The following is a 16,784-nucleotide window of genomic DNA, read 5'->3' as shown; positions in this document are numbered from 1 at the left end:
CTGATTTGTAGCTATAATAAAGTTTGAGAAGCACTACTCTAGGAATAGCAATGAAAAAGGAAAGTTCTGTGCCCTTTTCCCCAGATGCAGTTCTCACAGTCGCTTTGGGCCCAGTCAACGTTCTTTGAGTCTTTCTCCTGCCATTCTCAATTTTTGGCATATCTGCATATGCTTATTACTACTGTCTGCTTAATATTGTTCATAAATTGTGTCAGTTAAATAAGTTGTGTAAAAAGTAACTACTGAGATCATGTTTCTGAGGTACTCGTGAAACCTTTTTCCAATGCAGATGCATGTAAGTTCAGAACTATGAAAGTAAGGGTATACCACACAAACCCACCCAGCACACCACAAATGGGCCATGCCCTGAGGACGGCTATAGAAAGACAATGCTGTATTTCTTCCAGCATCATTTGCAAATCAAGAAAGAAGGGGAGTAAAAAAAAACCAACTCTGGACATAAATGGTTAAATAGCTTGTATTTCAGATGTAAAGTTAGTTAAGGTAGTCCTCACATCTCGGAGCACAATATTGAGAGCAGATAATAACAATAATCTCCATCATTGTTTAAAAGCACAAATCTGGCACTTAATAGACTAATTCGCAGTCACTCCAATTGCAAGTTTTACTCATGAATATCATATCACAAGGGAATGTGAAATCCTCTAATTAAACATGATTTGAAAAGCAGCAGAAAATTGAGATGATGAGCGTTCTGGGGAAGGAGAGTCAAGGATTCCCTGCATGAGAGAGAAGGAGAGAGAAGCGTGTACATTTGTTGCAGTTTGTAGAGAACTCCATCCTTATTCACTCGAGGGTAGGCCCTTTAATAGGCTTTAATGAGACACCCTTCTCTTTGTGGGAGGATTACAGAACCCATTGTCAACTTACTTTTGGACAAACTGATTAATAAACATGTAGGGTGGTGGTTTTCTGCAGTGAGTGAGAAGCGAAAATGAAGGCAGTGTGCTAGAAATGCAGTGTCTTGTCTCCCAACTCTTGGGTGGGAAATAAGAAGCCCATCTGCTTCTCAAAAGTGTTTTCAGTGGCAGTTGAAGGAGAAAGGTCATTTTTACAAAGCTGCCAGGGAAACGCATGCAGCGCTTGCACCGTCGTTTCTCCTGTTCCCACGTCTCATCTGCTCTTCTTTGGGCAGGTATAGACCTTTTCCCCCGATGCTACAGTATGGAATGTGAGGAAACGACCTGTCGTTCTGTTTGCTGCAGGAGACTGTGATTGGACTTCCAGCTGATTTTGAGGAGATACACAATAGTATAAAAAAAAGCGCCAGAGGAATAAACGGTCAAGTGGAAAATGGTGCTAAGTATTTAAGGAATCCTCTCTTTGAGATCATCAGTCTACCTTGCTGTTCTTAGGAAAAGGTCGTTGCGATCAAGCTTCAAGGCCAGCTCATCTAGTTTGGTATCATTTTGTGTGTCTGAGCATGTTTCATTTGAGTTAATGATCAAATATTTCACAAGTACTTGATAGCAGTTAGTTTTTGCACATTTAGTGATTTCAAATCAGAAGTCTGACTATATTTTCAGATGTGACTTCATCACTAGAATATTCTCAGATCAAATTCATATTTCCACCTTCAAACCTAAGAAGTATGTGATATGATAGTACAATCTCATTGAAAGTAAGACATGATAGCGAAGTCGCAGGCAGGGAAATGTGATAAGAACTGAAAAGTGAAGAGAGAGAAAAGAGAAAGGATCATTTTGTATAACTTGTCATTGAAGAATCAGCAAATAAATGTAAAAGCTTTAAAGTAGTAATGGCTTCCATTGACACATGCCATTGTAGCCTAAGTGTAGCCTGAGACACTCTTTAGTAGACAGGCCTAAAACAGTGTATGAAGAGAAAGCTTTCTAGAAACCCAAGGTGTCTGATTTAATGTAATGTTTCGACTAGGAATAAGAAGTCCAAACAAAAAACACAGGCTGGGATAGACCTGAAGGAAGAGGATTCTGTGGCCTGCAGTGTTGTTAGGCAGACATACAGATGTGCATGTGGACATGAGACCAAATAATTTGGAAGGGTAACAGACAGAGAGAGAGACGTGGAAGTCTTTTGTCAACAAAATGGCTTTACTGATGATGAGTATGCTGGGTGCCTACCTCAGGGCTGGACTTCCATAAATGTTGGCTGGATGGATGAAAGAGCCTAAATGGTGGGAACCAAGAAGGTGGCCAGTGGGGAAGGGAGGGAGGCAGAACAGTCAAAGGGGGTGGGAGAGGGGATATATCATGCTCTTTGGTGTGTGTATTTGCAGTGGGTCAGGGATGAGTGAGAGGGGAGTAGCAACCAGCCCCCTGCTCCACAGCTGTAATAAAGACACCGTTACTCCTTCCTGGAAGGCTTCATTCACTCCTTTAATGGATATCTGTTCAGCACCTACTTCTTACTCATCTTGTCAGTACCAGCATGTGCCATTGGTGCCTATTCCCTACGCCATCTGCGTATCCTTGGTGGAAGTTTGGTGGAGGTTTTACCACTGGGAGGAGCTCTTGTGTGATTCTCTTCAGTTTTCAAATGAGAGAATTGGAGGGCAGAGCAGTGAAAGGACTTGCAGGCTTCCTGGTTACAAGCAGAGCTGTAATGACAAATGAGGCCTTCGGACACTGCACCCCCAACCCTTCCTATATAGAAATAGCGCTGGCCCTCAGTAAAAGGAACAGTTATACTTTATTTACATGTTAAGCAGAGAGAGCCACATAACACCTCATGCAAAAGTTTTTCAGTACACAAAGAATCAACAGGATCTGGGAAACAAAGTTGCTCCTAGGCACTTAATTCTTCAAAAAGTTCAGCTGCTGTGGTTTTATTTTTATTGAAAACCTGTTTCTCCCCCTACTCGTCAAACCTCAAAAGTTATTTTATAGCTTAATGTAATTTCAAAAGTTGTTATATAATTTTAACTATAAATTCTTTTGAAAACATAGGCAGTATGTTGGGAAAAGAGAAATCTAAGAAAAATGAAATTTAAAAAATCCCAACACTTAAATTTATGTTCAGTTGAATTTTGACAAAAGTATCAAACCATTCATTGGGGATCGAGTAGTGTTTTCATCAAATGGTGCTGAGACAACATTCAAAAAAATGAAGTTGGACCCCTGAATCCTATCATATACAAAAATTAACGTAAAACAGACCCTAGGCTTCAATGTGAAAGCTAAAACTATAAAGCTCTTGGAAGCAAACTTAGAAGTAAATCTTTGTTACCTGTGTTAGGCAGTGGTTTCAGCGATGTAACACCGAAACAGAAGGAACCAAAGAAAAACTATATAAATTGGACCTCATCGGAATTCAAATGTTTATGCCCTAAAGCACACCATAAAAAAGTAAAAAGACAGCCCACGAAATAGGAGTAAATATTTGCAAAAAGACAACCCAATTAAAAAATAGGCAAAGACTTTGAATAGACATTTTTCTGTGGAAGATACGCACACGTGGCAGTAAGCACGTGAAAATGTGTGCAGCCTCGTTAATCATTAGGGAGATTCAATCAAAAGCACAATAAGGTGCTATTTTCTAGCCGTGAGGATGGCTAGAATAAAGATACATAACAAGTGTTGGCAAGGATATGGATAAATTAGAACCCTCACACAGTGCTGGTGAGCATATAAAATGCTTTGGAAAGTGGTCTCAAAGTTCCTCCCAATGTCAGCCATAGTGTCACCATAGGACCCAATAATTCAACTCCTAAGATATCCCGTAAAATTGAAAGCAGATAGAGTACCTGTATGTACATGTTCATAGCGGCATTACTGACAATAGCCAAAATGTGGAAATAGCCCAAATGTCCATCAACAGATGCATGGATAAATGTGCTATGGATGTACAATGGAATACTATTCAGCTACAAAAGAGAATAAGTATTAATAAATGCTACAGTGAACCAGTGAGCCTCCAAGGCGTTATGGGAAGTGAAAGAAGCCAGGCACAAAAGAATACATGTTGTATGATTCCCTTTATGTGAAATGTCCAAAATAGACACACCTCTGGAGACAGAAAGACTAGTTTTTGGCAGGGGCTGGGAGTTGGGAGGAAATGGGAATGACTGCTAATGGGTACAGGATTTCTTTTGAGGGATGATAAAAATGTTCCAAAATTAGTTGGTGATGATGGTTATACAACTTCGTGAATATATTCAAAACCATTGAATTATACACTTAAAATGAGTGAATTCTATGATATATGAAACTGTAACTCAGTAAAACTTGAAAAATGTATTTCTGCAATTTTGAGTGACTGGAGAACAACCAACATAGTCTTCTATAATTTAATTTATCAAATAACATGCCGGTGAAATAAAATACAGTTTATAATTTGGGCAAGATCTTTTTTTGGAGACAATCTTGCTCTGTCGCCCCGGCTGTAGTGCAGTGGTGGAATCTCGGCTCACTGTGGCCTTTGCCCCCAAGGTTCCAGTGATCCTCCTGCCTCCTGGGTAGCTGGGATTATAGGCATGCACCACCACACTGGTGCCAGCCAAGATTCCTTTTTTTTTTTAGTGTGTGCAGGGAGGCATAAGCCCTAATGGTCACAGATGTATGTAGCCTTTTGCTACAGATGAATCAGAAGTTTGGAGAGGAGGAAAACAGAGGCAAATTTGGAAAAGGGAAGAAAAATGAAGCGAAGACATAAAAGACAGACATGAGAATTTGGGTCAATGCACAGGAAAAGCTGGGAATCTGCTTTCAGGTGAAGGGAAGGCTGGCATTTCAGTTGGCAGGAAATGGCTTGGTAGATAGCATGGTCACTCTTCTCATCTCCTTCAGAGATTCCTCCCTCTTAGTTACCACAGGGGAAATGTGGATTACAGGACTGACAGTGTAAGGATAACTAAAGAAAGACTGCAGACAGCAGAGTTGAGAAGTTGTCCTTGTTTAGCAGGTGAATTTAATAACACCAGTTTCAGAAAGCTTTGGTTAAGTGTGACCTTCGGAAAGTAACCATGAAGTCACCATAAGGAACCCTAACCATTATATAAAATTGTCTCAAAAACTAAAACCAGTGTTGAAGACTTTGGGTAGTATATTTTGATGGAGAAAAAATAATTAGGACAAAATATCCTACTTAACTGTCATTGAAAGTGACACCATTGGCCAGGTGCAGTAGCTCACGCCTGTAATCCCAGCACTTTGGGAGGCTGAGGTGGGCAGATCACCTGAGGTTGGGAGTTTGAGACCAGCCTGACCAGTGTAAGGAAACCCTGTCTCTACTAAAAATACAAGAATTAGGCATGGTGGCCCATGCCTGTAATCCTAGCTACTCGAGAGGCTGAGGCAGGAGAATCGCTTGAACTGGGGAGACAGAGGTTGCAGTGAGCTGAGGTGGTGCCATTGCACTCTAGTCTGGGCAACAAGAGTGAAACTCCGTCTCAAAAAAAAAAAAAAAAATGACATCCTTATATCCTCCTGAATATATAGTATATTCGGTACCATGTAATGTCAGGAATTATTACATATTTATATGTAATTATACTTTTCATGGCAAGTTGGTTCTTTCTAATCTGAAGTGCTATCACTATTTTTGTGTTAAAATTATATTTAATTTTTACATATCAAGGATTATCAAGAAAAATTTAAATTAACTGGCTTTTCTCAAATGCATACTATCTGTGTTTTATATATTCAGAATAAAATTAAATAATAGAAAGTGTCATAGCGATAGTTTCTTACACTTTGCATAATTCTGGTCTTTACCTACAAGATTTTTTTTTTGAAAAGGCAAACACCAATTGAGTGTATATCCACACAGAAATGAAATCGAACAATATATTTACTGTCTGTTCATTCATAAATTCACCTAACATTTATCAAGCCCATGTTCTTTTTTTTTTTTTTAAATCTTTTTCTTTTTTAAGACCATATCTCACTCTGTCACGCAGGCTGGAATACAGTGGTACAATCCAGCCCACTGCAACCTCTGCCTCCCGGGTTCAAGTGATTTTCCTGTCTTAGCCTCCCAAGTAGCTGGGGATTACAGGTGTCCACCACCACGCCCAACTATTTTTTGTATTTTTTAGTAGAGATGATGTTTCACCATGTTGGCCAGGCTTGTCTCAAACTCCTGACCTTAAATGATCCACCCGCTTCGGCCTCCCAAAGTGCTGGGATTACAGGCATGAGCCACCATGCCCAGCCTCAGACCCATGTTCTGTTGGAGGTTCTGAGTATATGGAGATGAATAAGTGATCCCTGCCCCTAGGAATTTTCAGCCTGGGAGTTTGCAGTAAAATACACCTTGCTAAACAACTAACCCTGAAGTTTTAAGAGTTTAATTTTGGGACAAACATGTTTAAATCCCGTAAAAACAAAATGTATCTTTTTTCATCACTGACCCTGGCAGCTTTTCAGAAATGATACTTTACACATTGGTGAGTCTACCCTTGAACAATTTATTTAAATTATTAGGCTCGTTGCTTTATTTTACCATCAGATTCCCAGATCATCCTTTCCCTACCAGGTTTCATCCTGTAAAAAATGTAGCTCTAAATTAACTCAAGATAAAAACATTATTTTCCTCATTTTTATTTCCCTTCTTGTCCTTTTTGGCACGACCCAAAAGGGAGTAAGAATATAAATGCTTGTTCCACTTTTTTGAGAAAACAGAAAAGCTCCCATTCAGAGGTGCAGCTGGTGTTGCCCAGTGACGCTTCATGCAGAATGAGTGCAAGGCTAGAAGCGAGCCGCAGCCACACATGCAGCCGGGTGTGTGGTATTCCCCGTGCCACTGTTAAAGCACACGGCAGACTGGAAATCAAGTCCTGCATAGCACTTGATTCTTTTTTTTGCCACATACATATATGCATACACACATATACGTACACAAAATGAACAATTGCACAGTAACAGTTCCTACAACGCTCAGAATTAAAACTTCAAAAGATACAAAAAGTATGCTGAAAACTGAGTTTCCCTGTTACCTGCTACTCCTACTCGCTGTATCCCTCCCCAGAGGCAAGAGTTGTTCCAGTTTCTTATGTATCTTTCCAAAGAGATGCTGTCAAAAGCACCTCTGCCAGCCTGTTCTCTCTCCTTCCAAAGCCAGACACTTCATTTCAGACAATTGTGTATTCAAAGTATCCAGTTATATATTAAATATTAAAAGCAAATGACAACAGTGTGTACAGTAAGTTTCCATTTTGAAAATAATAGTACATTAGAAGAGAAATGTAATATAAACCAGAATGGTAAATGATGCCTAGGTTGGGGTGTGGGGGTGCACTTCCTTGGTAGCCACAGCAGTTTAATATGTGAACTTGTGAAAATAAGAGCATGTAATCGTTTCATAATAAAGAAATTGGTTTAACGAAAACAAATTCACAAGCAGTCTTCTGAATGTATAAATGTGTACCCGTGTGTGAAGAGTTTGAGTTTCTTTAGACTTCAGGCACAACTGGTTGCCTTCTAAGGCCCTAGTGAGTCATTATCTGTCCTTACTTTGAAGCAATGATAACAAGTTGAACTGAAAGTAAATTCTTAGATGTGGATAGTTTTTATTCAGATCTTGGATCCTTCACAAGTAAGTTAACCAAAAACAGGATAGGGAACAGAAAACATGGTGTTAAATCCTACACATTTTGAGTCCAAAATCCTGCTAGTGAATGCATATTATTATTTTCTCTCATATTATTATTGTTGGTGTAACCCAAGAAGCACAGCCATTTAACCACTTACAGTTGTTAACTAGTAATATTTTTCATCCTAACTAGTTCAGGCTCCTGGTTTCCAAATAGAAAAAAATCACACAAAATATATATACTGGTTAAGAATGCACTCAGCATGTAGCGTTTTTCAAGAGCAACTTGATAGAATATTCACAGTTAATTTTAAATTTAAGTACTCATTAATTGAGTGATCTATTTCTCTGAATGTATCTTCCGGTAGCAGTCAGTTTTATATATTGGGATGTTTAACCTGGTAAATTTTGTTTCTTACATTATTTGCAAATATAACAAACATGTAGAGAAACTTAGTGTCCAAAATAGAAGGATGCTGAATAAATTTTGCCATATAACTAGAGTTAAGATGGTATGCGATGAACTGTTATTACCCATCAGTAAATTAGGTTCTCGAAGATCAGTTGAGAACATGAGAAAGTATTTAAAAAATTATGTTATATCTAAAAGAATGATGAAAATATTCATATCTTACCTTATCAAGTATGTATTTGAAGGTAGTTTTTTTTGTTGTTTGTTTGTTTTTTTTTTTTTTTTTTTTGTTTTTTTTTTTTTTTTTTTTTTTTTTTTTTTTTCAGGATTTTCCAAGTTTTCTACAACAACTGTATGTTACTCCTTTAAAGTTCTAAGAATAGTTTAAATCATCTTAATAAAATTGCTAAAGAAAATAATTACTAAGTTTGGGATTTTTTCTTTTCTTTTTAAGCTGTGGATGAGAAGTTTTCTTTTTATGTGATTTTCTTCCCTCTTAGAATATCTGAAAATTCTACTGTTGAAGTATTCTTGCTAATACTGTTAGCAAGTTTTTAAAATTCTATTTTTGCATAATACTGATTTTATTCATTCATAGAGCTAAAGATGAACACAAAAAGGTAGTAATTCTTTCCTTGAGCCCAAATGCAGTTTTACCTTCTTAACTGCTTAGACAATACCCTTTTATTGTTTGGCTTTATAAATATCACTATAGCTACTTGAGTTCCCTTGCTTTAATCCTTTCTTGTATGAGGGGCACTTTTCTGTATTTTTACAAGTTATTTTTCTATCTTTCGTTTGTTTATTTTTTGTTTTAAGACCTATTTTCTGTGTTAGGGCAAAATAGCTTGTCATTATCTTTAAATTATATGAGATTCCCAGCAAAATCATTCAAAAGTCACAGGAAGCCTTTATGATCGTTGATCAGGTGTAGTTCTGTGTGTCTGTGTGTTTGCTTTTTATGCCGTTTAGTTTGTGTTCATAATACACTTATTGTGGATTGGACAAGTGGCATTTGTGTACATATGATCTATGAATGTGAATTGATAAAATACATGAATATACATCCTGATGGCGTTATGAAATGAAATACAGACCTGTGTGTGTGTGCGTGTGTGTGTGTGTGTGTGTGTGGTCATCGTTGACTGTGCTTGAAGTTCAAAGTCAGGCAGAGGCAGTTGAGTAAGTTGTAAAATAGCCCTTCTTGAGAAGGGTATGCACTTGAGTACGAAACAGAACTCTCAGTGTTAGTTTTACATTTCTGTTTGGTGGAATGTAAGGTTATGGAAACAACTGTAAAAATAATTTGTCTGAAAGAAGTCTGGTTGCAGAAATATAATAGAGAAAATATTTGCGAATATGGTTCATCGGCGAGTGCAACAGATACTCTTCCCCAAGCACCACATGGTATGGATCAAAGCATCCCATGACTTGGATCCGTGTGGCCAAATCATTACGTATTGATTGGAACCCCACTGGAGGATTAACCCCTTCATGTTCATGCCAAATTTTCTCTCACTTTTGGTGTTAGGAATTTTAGGAGTATAATCTTCTTTGCCATTATTAGCTTTTTTTTGAGCTAATCATCTGCTTGGATATATTTATCTTTCTAAATTATTTTGGTATTATTCTAAATTATTTAATTGTACTCTGCTGGATAAAATTAACTTGGGAAAAATATGTGATTATATGAAAGCAGTTTCAAGGGGAAGGAAAGAAGAAAAAAATGGATGATATTCCTTGTAGATATAGCATGAGAATCTCAAAATCAAGTACAGATTTTATAATTTTCATTATGTAGATGAAGTAAGTTCTAGCTTTTTAAAGACTCCTTCGCAGTCTGAGTAAAGAGCTTTGCATCTAACAAAAGCCCGTCAAACACTTTTTCATACATAGATGTATATTTCTAACATTTGACTAAACATATTTAGGTACACTTTAACTCTTGCTTTTAGCAAACAATGCAGAATTAGTCAATTACATGGGATGGGGGAAATCACAGATTTGTCTTGTCCACATTTGGCCATGTGGGCTCCTCCTACCTTTTATATCCTCGTCTGGTGGAATGGTTCTTGGCAGCAAATTCATTTTCTGGTCTTCTGTGTGCTTTCTTTCAGTTTGTCCCATGAGGAGCACCCCCATAGCCATCCTCTCTATGGACATGGTGTGTGCAAGTGGCCAGGCTGTGAAGCAGTGTGCGAAGATTTCCAATCATTTCTAAAGTAAGAATGATTTTATTTTTTTCTTCTTTTACATGCCATCACCTCCCACGAATGCTTTTGCTCATAAAATGCCTTTTTGATGAAGAGTTTCTCTTCACCCTTTTGCAAGTGGACTCTAAATCATAAGGTCCAGTGCACTGTCATAGGAATAGTTAAAAAATCTATTGAGGGTTGTACTACAATGGGAAAAAGACTTAGATCTAAAGGCATAAGTCTCAGTAAGAGCCTATGTTTACCCATTTTTCAGAGTGACAAGCATTTAAAAAAAAAATGATCCCAGTATTAAACTTGCAGTTATTTAGCTTTTACTTTTATTCATGTCCTTACATAAATCAATAACATGCACATTTTTATATCTTACAAAAATATAAAAATAATTTTATATTTTTATAAAATTGGTGTCAATTACTAGCCAATTGCATCTTGGTGATTGGGCCCATTCTTTGTTATACCATTGACTTTATAAATGTAGAAAGTGGATGCCGAGAAAAGCTACCAATTTGATTCTTAACTTCCTATATTGGTATTAACTTTAGTTCAGATTCTTGTCCTTACAGGGAGAGTGGACTAACTTTAATTTGAACCTATAACACCAATACAGCATCTCTGTAAGGAAATACGTTAATCTCATAGATGAAGTGAAATGCTTCTATGCTATTCCTTACTTGTGTTAACTTGTAAGTTAAAAAAGAAATTAGACCAAACTGCCCTGCATTTTTGTATCATATAAATATATTCATAATATCATTGAATCATTAACCTATGTATTGAATATAATGTTCCATGATATTATAGACATCATTTGATAATCAAACATATGCACATGTGTAACTATAACATATATGCCCATGTGTACATCTGGGCATGTGATGGTTTACAGATTGGGTGTTGGGGACCATTTCCTTCTAGCTTTTCTCTCTCATTCAAGCCCCAGGGAAACAGGGGTGAGCTGATTTATGTGCAGGTCTCCAGCTTTGTGTGGTCTTTATATTGTTAGAACAATCTCTGTATCTATCTTTATGGGCCTGGATACAAATATGGTAATAAAGCCATCCTTAGAGAGATATCCAGTGTTACCTGCAAGCAGTTTTGGTGAATATAATTTTTTGATTAATGAATGGAAGCCTGTGAATCTATTTTATAGCTTCCTTGCCTCAGTATTATACGAAAGCATTATGTGATCGTTGAAAACTTAAGTACTTACAGATATTTTAAAAGAGATGTCCAGAATTGCTTCTAAATATCAACAATCCTTTACAATTAATTTAAAAGCAGCAATGCTTTTAAATTAAGCAACAACCCTTTACAATTATTATTATTCAGATTAGTGATATTGGGCTTTGTTTTGTTTAGAAATCACTCACTATAGAATTTTTGTTTTGTTCTTTCCTCATCATTTGCCTAATCATATTTATATAATGAGAAAAAGAACTTGGCAGAAGCCACTTGTAAATTTCTGATTTTTTACTTTTATATCAGTGCTAGGTTTGATAAATATCTTGGTACTGATTTTCTCCATCCGTAGAATGGCTGATAAATAAACACCTGTAAATATGATTTATTGTCATAAAGTCTCTAGAACTATATAATTGCTAGCTCAGGGCCATGTATCAGTTTTAGAGTCAGAAAGGGAAACGACAGTTTCTAGACTCATTTAAAAATTTTTTTTAATGGCTAAAGTATTTCTACCCTAAAAAAATCCTCAAATTATAGGTTCATTTATTATGTGAGCTGATAATTAGGTTATATTATTAGGAGATTTTATATATATATATCTACCGATTATATATATATATATATATATATATATATATATATATCCCAAAAAGGAGAGAGAATGATTTCAGTATTAAAGAAAATAAAGATCATTAGAATTGGGGCCTAGGCTCAATTCCTGTATGAAAGTCCATTTCTCTTCTAAAGATATTAGGAGTCTGGCACTTGTATAGGAAACCACCTATCAATTATTTATTAATGGTTTTGCACATGACACAACATGTTCTCAGTTCCTGTTTGCTCAGTGGAATTGGAATGCCCACTATCAACCTGCAACTGTTGCTTAGTTATTTCCTGATACTTACTTATTGACTTATATTTGTAAGATGACTTTTGTTTGTAAGTTATAGAAACCCAACTTAAATTGGCTTAAGTGAAAAAAATAAACAAGTGGGGGATAATTGGCCCCTGTAGCTAGGAAGTCCAATGGTACAGCTGGCTTCAAGCGTGGCTGGATCCTGATACTTAACCAAGGTCGTTGGAGTATTGATTGTCCGTTAGCTCTGTTTTTCTGTGTTGCCTTCATTTGGGAGCCCTTTCCAAGTGGAACTGAAGAGGACAGATTTATCAATCCCACAGTGCACCTCTTTCCCTGTAGTTCCAGAAAAAGTTCTGAGCAGACTGTCATTGACCCAGATTGACTTATGTATTCTAGCTTTCAGCCAATGACCTGCCCAGGCTTGCATCACACGCCGGCTCTAGAACAGAGGGAGATGTTCACCCCACGTGAGCCACATGGGGACTGGAGATGAGAGTTGGTTCAGGAATATAAAAATGAATATTATAAAGTAACAAAGAGAGAGCAAATGCTGAATAAGAAGAAACCCCCCTAGATGCGTTCCCAAGTTACACATTGACTGGTTGTATATGACAAATCCAGGATTTCAGTTTTCCTCTACAATGTGGTTTTAACTCTTGGAAATTCAGAGTTGTCTTCAGGTATCAGGATCTTGCCGAGCACAGTGGAAAATAAATTAGTCTTCTTGTAGATTCACATCTCCCACTTCAGTCTAAAGGGAAATCAAATTGGCTTTGATGAAACCAACTTTGTTTTCCATTGAACTGAACTGAAACAAGCTAGCAAACTTCTTGTGGTTCAAATAAAAACCACCTGGCTTCTTTGAATGATGTCATTGGGGGGTCATTGTCATCAGAGTGTGATGCATCAAGTACTTTTCTCAGATTGCTGGATTCGTAGATCCTGAAAACATCTTCAGTTGTTTCAGTGGACCAAAAGCTTTCTAGTCTACGCTTCTCTTCAATTATCCCTCTCTTTTTAGAAAGGATTTCTTATTGGTTAGGCAAATTGATAGCAGTGTTGCTTGGATTCTCCTTAGTATTCTTACTCAATAAAAGGTAGCATTGCTTTGACCTTGATTTCAGTGCTACTTCATAGAGTTTTTTTTCACCTGTTTTCTATTCCCTCCCTAGTAATAGTTTATTATTAAATGGCACTGAACCTTAAAACAGGCATAATCCCAAAGTGCTTCACGTATATTAACTCATTTAATCCTCACAACCAGCTTATGCTAATATTGTAGTACTATTCCCAGCATACCGTTAAGGAAACTAAAGCCCAGAGAGGCTAAGTGATGTACCCAAGGTCACACAGCTAATAAGAGATGGAGCCAAGGTCCAAACCCAGGCAGTTTAGCTTGAGAAGACTTACTCTTAATTGCTGCATGATACTGCCTGGTTAGGGGCAGTACTTTTTATTAACTGTTTGCTTTCTCCTTGGCAGTGGATATAAAGAAAGTTTTGGAGAAAGGCTGATGGGGTAGTGAAGACATTGTTAAGATATTCTTTGAACTAGCCATGTATCATCTGCGCCTCAGTATCCGCACGTGTGATTTGGGATGGTAACCGGTTTTTAGGGTTGTTAGGAATAAACACTGCACCGAGCAAACCACAATGGCTCACCCCTGAATGCACTGGGATGCTAAGGTGGGAGGATTTCTTGAGGCCAAGAGTTTGAGAGCAGCCTGGTCAACATAGCAAGACCCTGTCTCTACAAAAATAAAAAAAATAAAATAGCTGGGCATGGTGGCGTGTGCCCATAGTCTTAGCTACTTGGTAAGCTAAGGTGGCAGGCTCACTTGAGACCGCAGTGAGCTATGATCATGCCAGGGTGCTGCAGCTTGGGTGACACAGCAAGACCCTGTCTCTAAAAGATAAATAAATGAATGAATGAAGAAAAGGTACGTCATATAAACTGCCTAGTCCACACTAGGCATTCTTTAAAAGCATTAGAACTTCTTAATATACTTAGATATATTTATTTTTTAGGATGGGTAATCTTAAATATCCCAAAATTTCTGACCCTCTACCTAGGAAAAGGAGTTGTGACTATACAAAGCATGGATATATCCAAAGAAATTGTTCTGTAATAGAACATTTTAATCATAAACCTCTGGTGAAAAGTCCCACACAGAGGGGAGGGCATGGCACATTTTTTCCATAAAGGGGTAGGCATAAATATTTTCAGCATTGCAGGCCATACAGTCTCTGTGACAGCAACTCGACTCTGCTCTGCCATTGTGGTGCAAAAGCAGCCATTGATCATGTGTAAGGAACAAGTATGGCTGTGTCCCTTGGACAACAGTTTGCTGGAACATTTTTGGTGTCACCAACATGTCTTTAGCTGAGGAACGCTTTTGTGGCTCCGGACATAGCTATCCAGGTTTATGTTAGCTTGGATTTATAGAACCCTCGAGTTAGTCATATCTGGGGGGAAATACCCATGTGTGTCATGCCCCATGACTTCATTGACCAACCATGATTTTCATACTTCCTAGATCTTGGGTTCTTCCACCCAGTTTCTAGTGTTCATGCTTGGGGAGAGGAAGTAACTTTGCCAGGTAACAGCTGTCTGGTCTTCCTCAGCTCCAGATTAATAAGCTGTAACTGTTACAGAGGCCAAGCTTGGTTCTCCAGGATAAAAATCTCATCTGTCAATACCGTGCTACTGTTAACAGAGAGGGGTTCATAGAACAGGGCCTGGGGGGAGGGGGGACTCACAGGTCTAAACCTGAAGCCTATTTTTCTCCCTCCTGAGGAAGAGATACCATAACTGTTGGTAAATCAAAACCGGAGATTTGACACTTTTCTGTGATCATTCTGCAGCGTTTGTTCCCAAGGTGAGGTATACCACAGGGCCCTTGATTTCAAAGATAAATACTGTACAAATAACCAGGCTGTTGTCTTTCCCTCACCGCCAACAGAGGGACACTTTATCAGAATCAGCAGATACCCTGCCTATTGTACGCATTTATTTCTCTGTTTCTTCTGAAAACAACTTGCAGTTCTAGTGTTGATTTTTTTTTTTTAATCTATCAACCATGAGTTATCATGTGAGTGTTGCATTTGTTAGCGCTAACTGATAGCAGCAGGTGCTCGTGCTAACTCTAATGAAATTGCCTAGCCCTGCATTGCTTGGAATCCTCCGATAACAGAAAAACAAAAATAAGTCCCGTGTCATCCACAGAGGTGAAGCTCCTCGGCGTTCTTCCTTCCTCTCCTCACTTGAGTCCTTTTGTTTTTGTTCTTTTCAAACCAGATGAAAGATAAAATCTTTACTAGTAAAAATGTGGATTTGTAATTCTTCCCTTTCTCCTCCCCGCCTCCTTTTTTAAATGCTCACACAATGCATTGGCAGAATGAGGAATAGATTTGAAGGCTAAATCCTGACCACATTTCCCTGTTTTGAACTTAGAATGTAAAGTCAGAGGCAGGCCCATAGTTTCACAAACACCAGGTACTCTTGTGTGCTTGACGGAAAATGTTTTCATTTCTCCATTTTTCTTTTAGGCGACCACTTGTATAACATCTACTAAAAGTATCATTTATATCCTTGCTTAGTATACTATTTGAAAAGAATTTCTTTTCTTTCGGTGATTTCTCACAGAGAAAAACTCCATGCAAAACAAAACAAAAATTCCCTTGCTCTTTAGTCAGATGTATGTAATTTATGAAAGCCAAAACAAACTGTATACGTGCTCTAATAGACAGAGAGATAGAAAAATGTTGAAGAAAATGCCCAGAGATGGAACTTTGACCCTTTCCAAAAGGTCGAAGGCTGCAGACAGTAGAGGACATTTCATTGTTAATTTGCTTTTTAAATTTTTTTTTTCTGTGAATTTTGCTTTTCAAAACTGTGAAGAGTTTTATGTAAAAGAAACTACTAAGTGTGCTCTGTAATGTTTTCACAAGTGTTTTTATCATGGTAACATCTTGTTTACTTTAGTTCCCTGCCTAAAACTACTTGGAACATGTTAAGAAAACATTTCAAGAAAGCCTCGACAAAGAGGCTTTTGTTTAACAGCCACCATGAGGCAGCACGGATCACAAAGGTGTTAACTTTCAGCCCCTTAAGCACTTCCACATGAAATTCCAGCAACTATGTTTGTGGTTTTGGAAAAACAAAGTGTATGTTAAAGAAACCAGGTATATGCTAATACATGTCGAAGGAGGCCGGATATCATAAATTGTTTGAAACCCATTTGTGGCTCTCGGCTTGCACGCCTGAATGTTCGGCAGTGAAATTACCTCTAGTTAGTGCAGGAGACTTCAGCCATGTAGAGGGAATAGCCGTCTATAATTGTGGATGCATGCAAATCAAATTCCAGCCTCACAGTTTAAATCTCAAGGAGATGGGGATGAAAATTTTCCCCATCAGATCTGAGGTGACAAGTCTTTGAGTCTTGCAAAATGAGCTGTATATTTTTATGAATTTGACTTTTTTACTGATCATGCATTTTTTATTAGTTTTAGAAAAATTAAAATAGGGTGTCACCAAAATTTTTTTTTTCCCCCTTTTAACGTGTCTTTTTTAACCTTTCTGA

The 16,784-nt window shown here is 37.7% G+C and overlaps 1 protein-coding gene across 14 annotated transcripts in view; it reads left to right on the top strand.

Annotated features, from left to right (window-relative positions):
* The window catches only part of FOXP1 (forkhead box P1), a 349,307-nt gene that overhangs the window by 285,955 nt on the left and 46,568 nt on the right, over nt 1–16,784 (top strand). For all 14 annotated transcript variants that reach the window (XM_017542802.2, XM_017542805.2, XM_017542803.2 and 11 more), the window contains one exon: nt 10,063–10,167. In XM_017542802.2, the coding sequence (XP_017398291.1) occupies nt 10,063–10,167 (105 nt within the window). The remainder of the gene's footprint in view (nt 1–10,062; nt 10,168–16,784) is intronic.

Source organism: Cebus imitator, unplaced genomic scaffold (genome assembly GCF_001604975.1).
Source record: "Cebus imitator isolate Cc_AM_T3 unplaced genomic scaffold, Cebus_imitator-1.0 Scaffold147, whole genome shotgun sequence".
NCBI lineage: Eukaryota > Metazoa > Chordata > Mammalia > Primates > Cebidae > Cebus > Cebus imitator.
The sequence above is the reverse complement of the archived record's forward strand: the minus strand, read 5'-3'. Positions and strand labels throughout refer to the sequence as shown.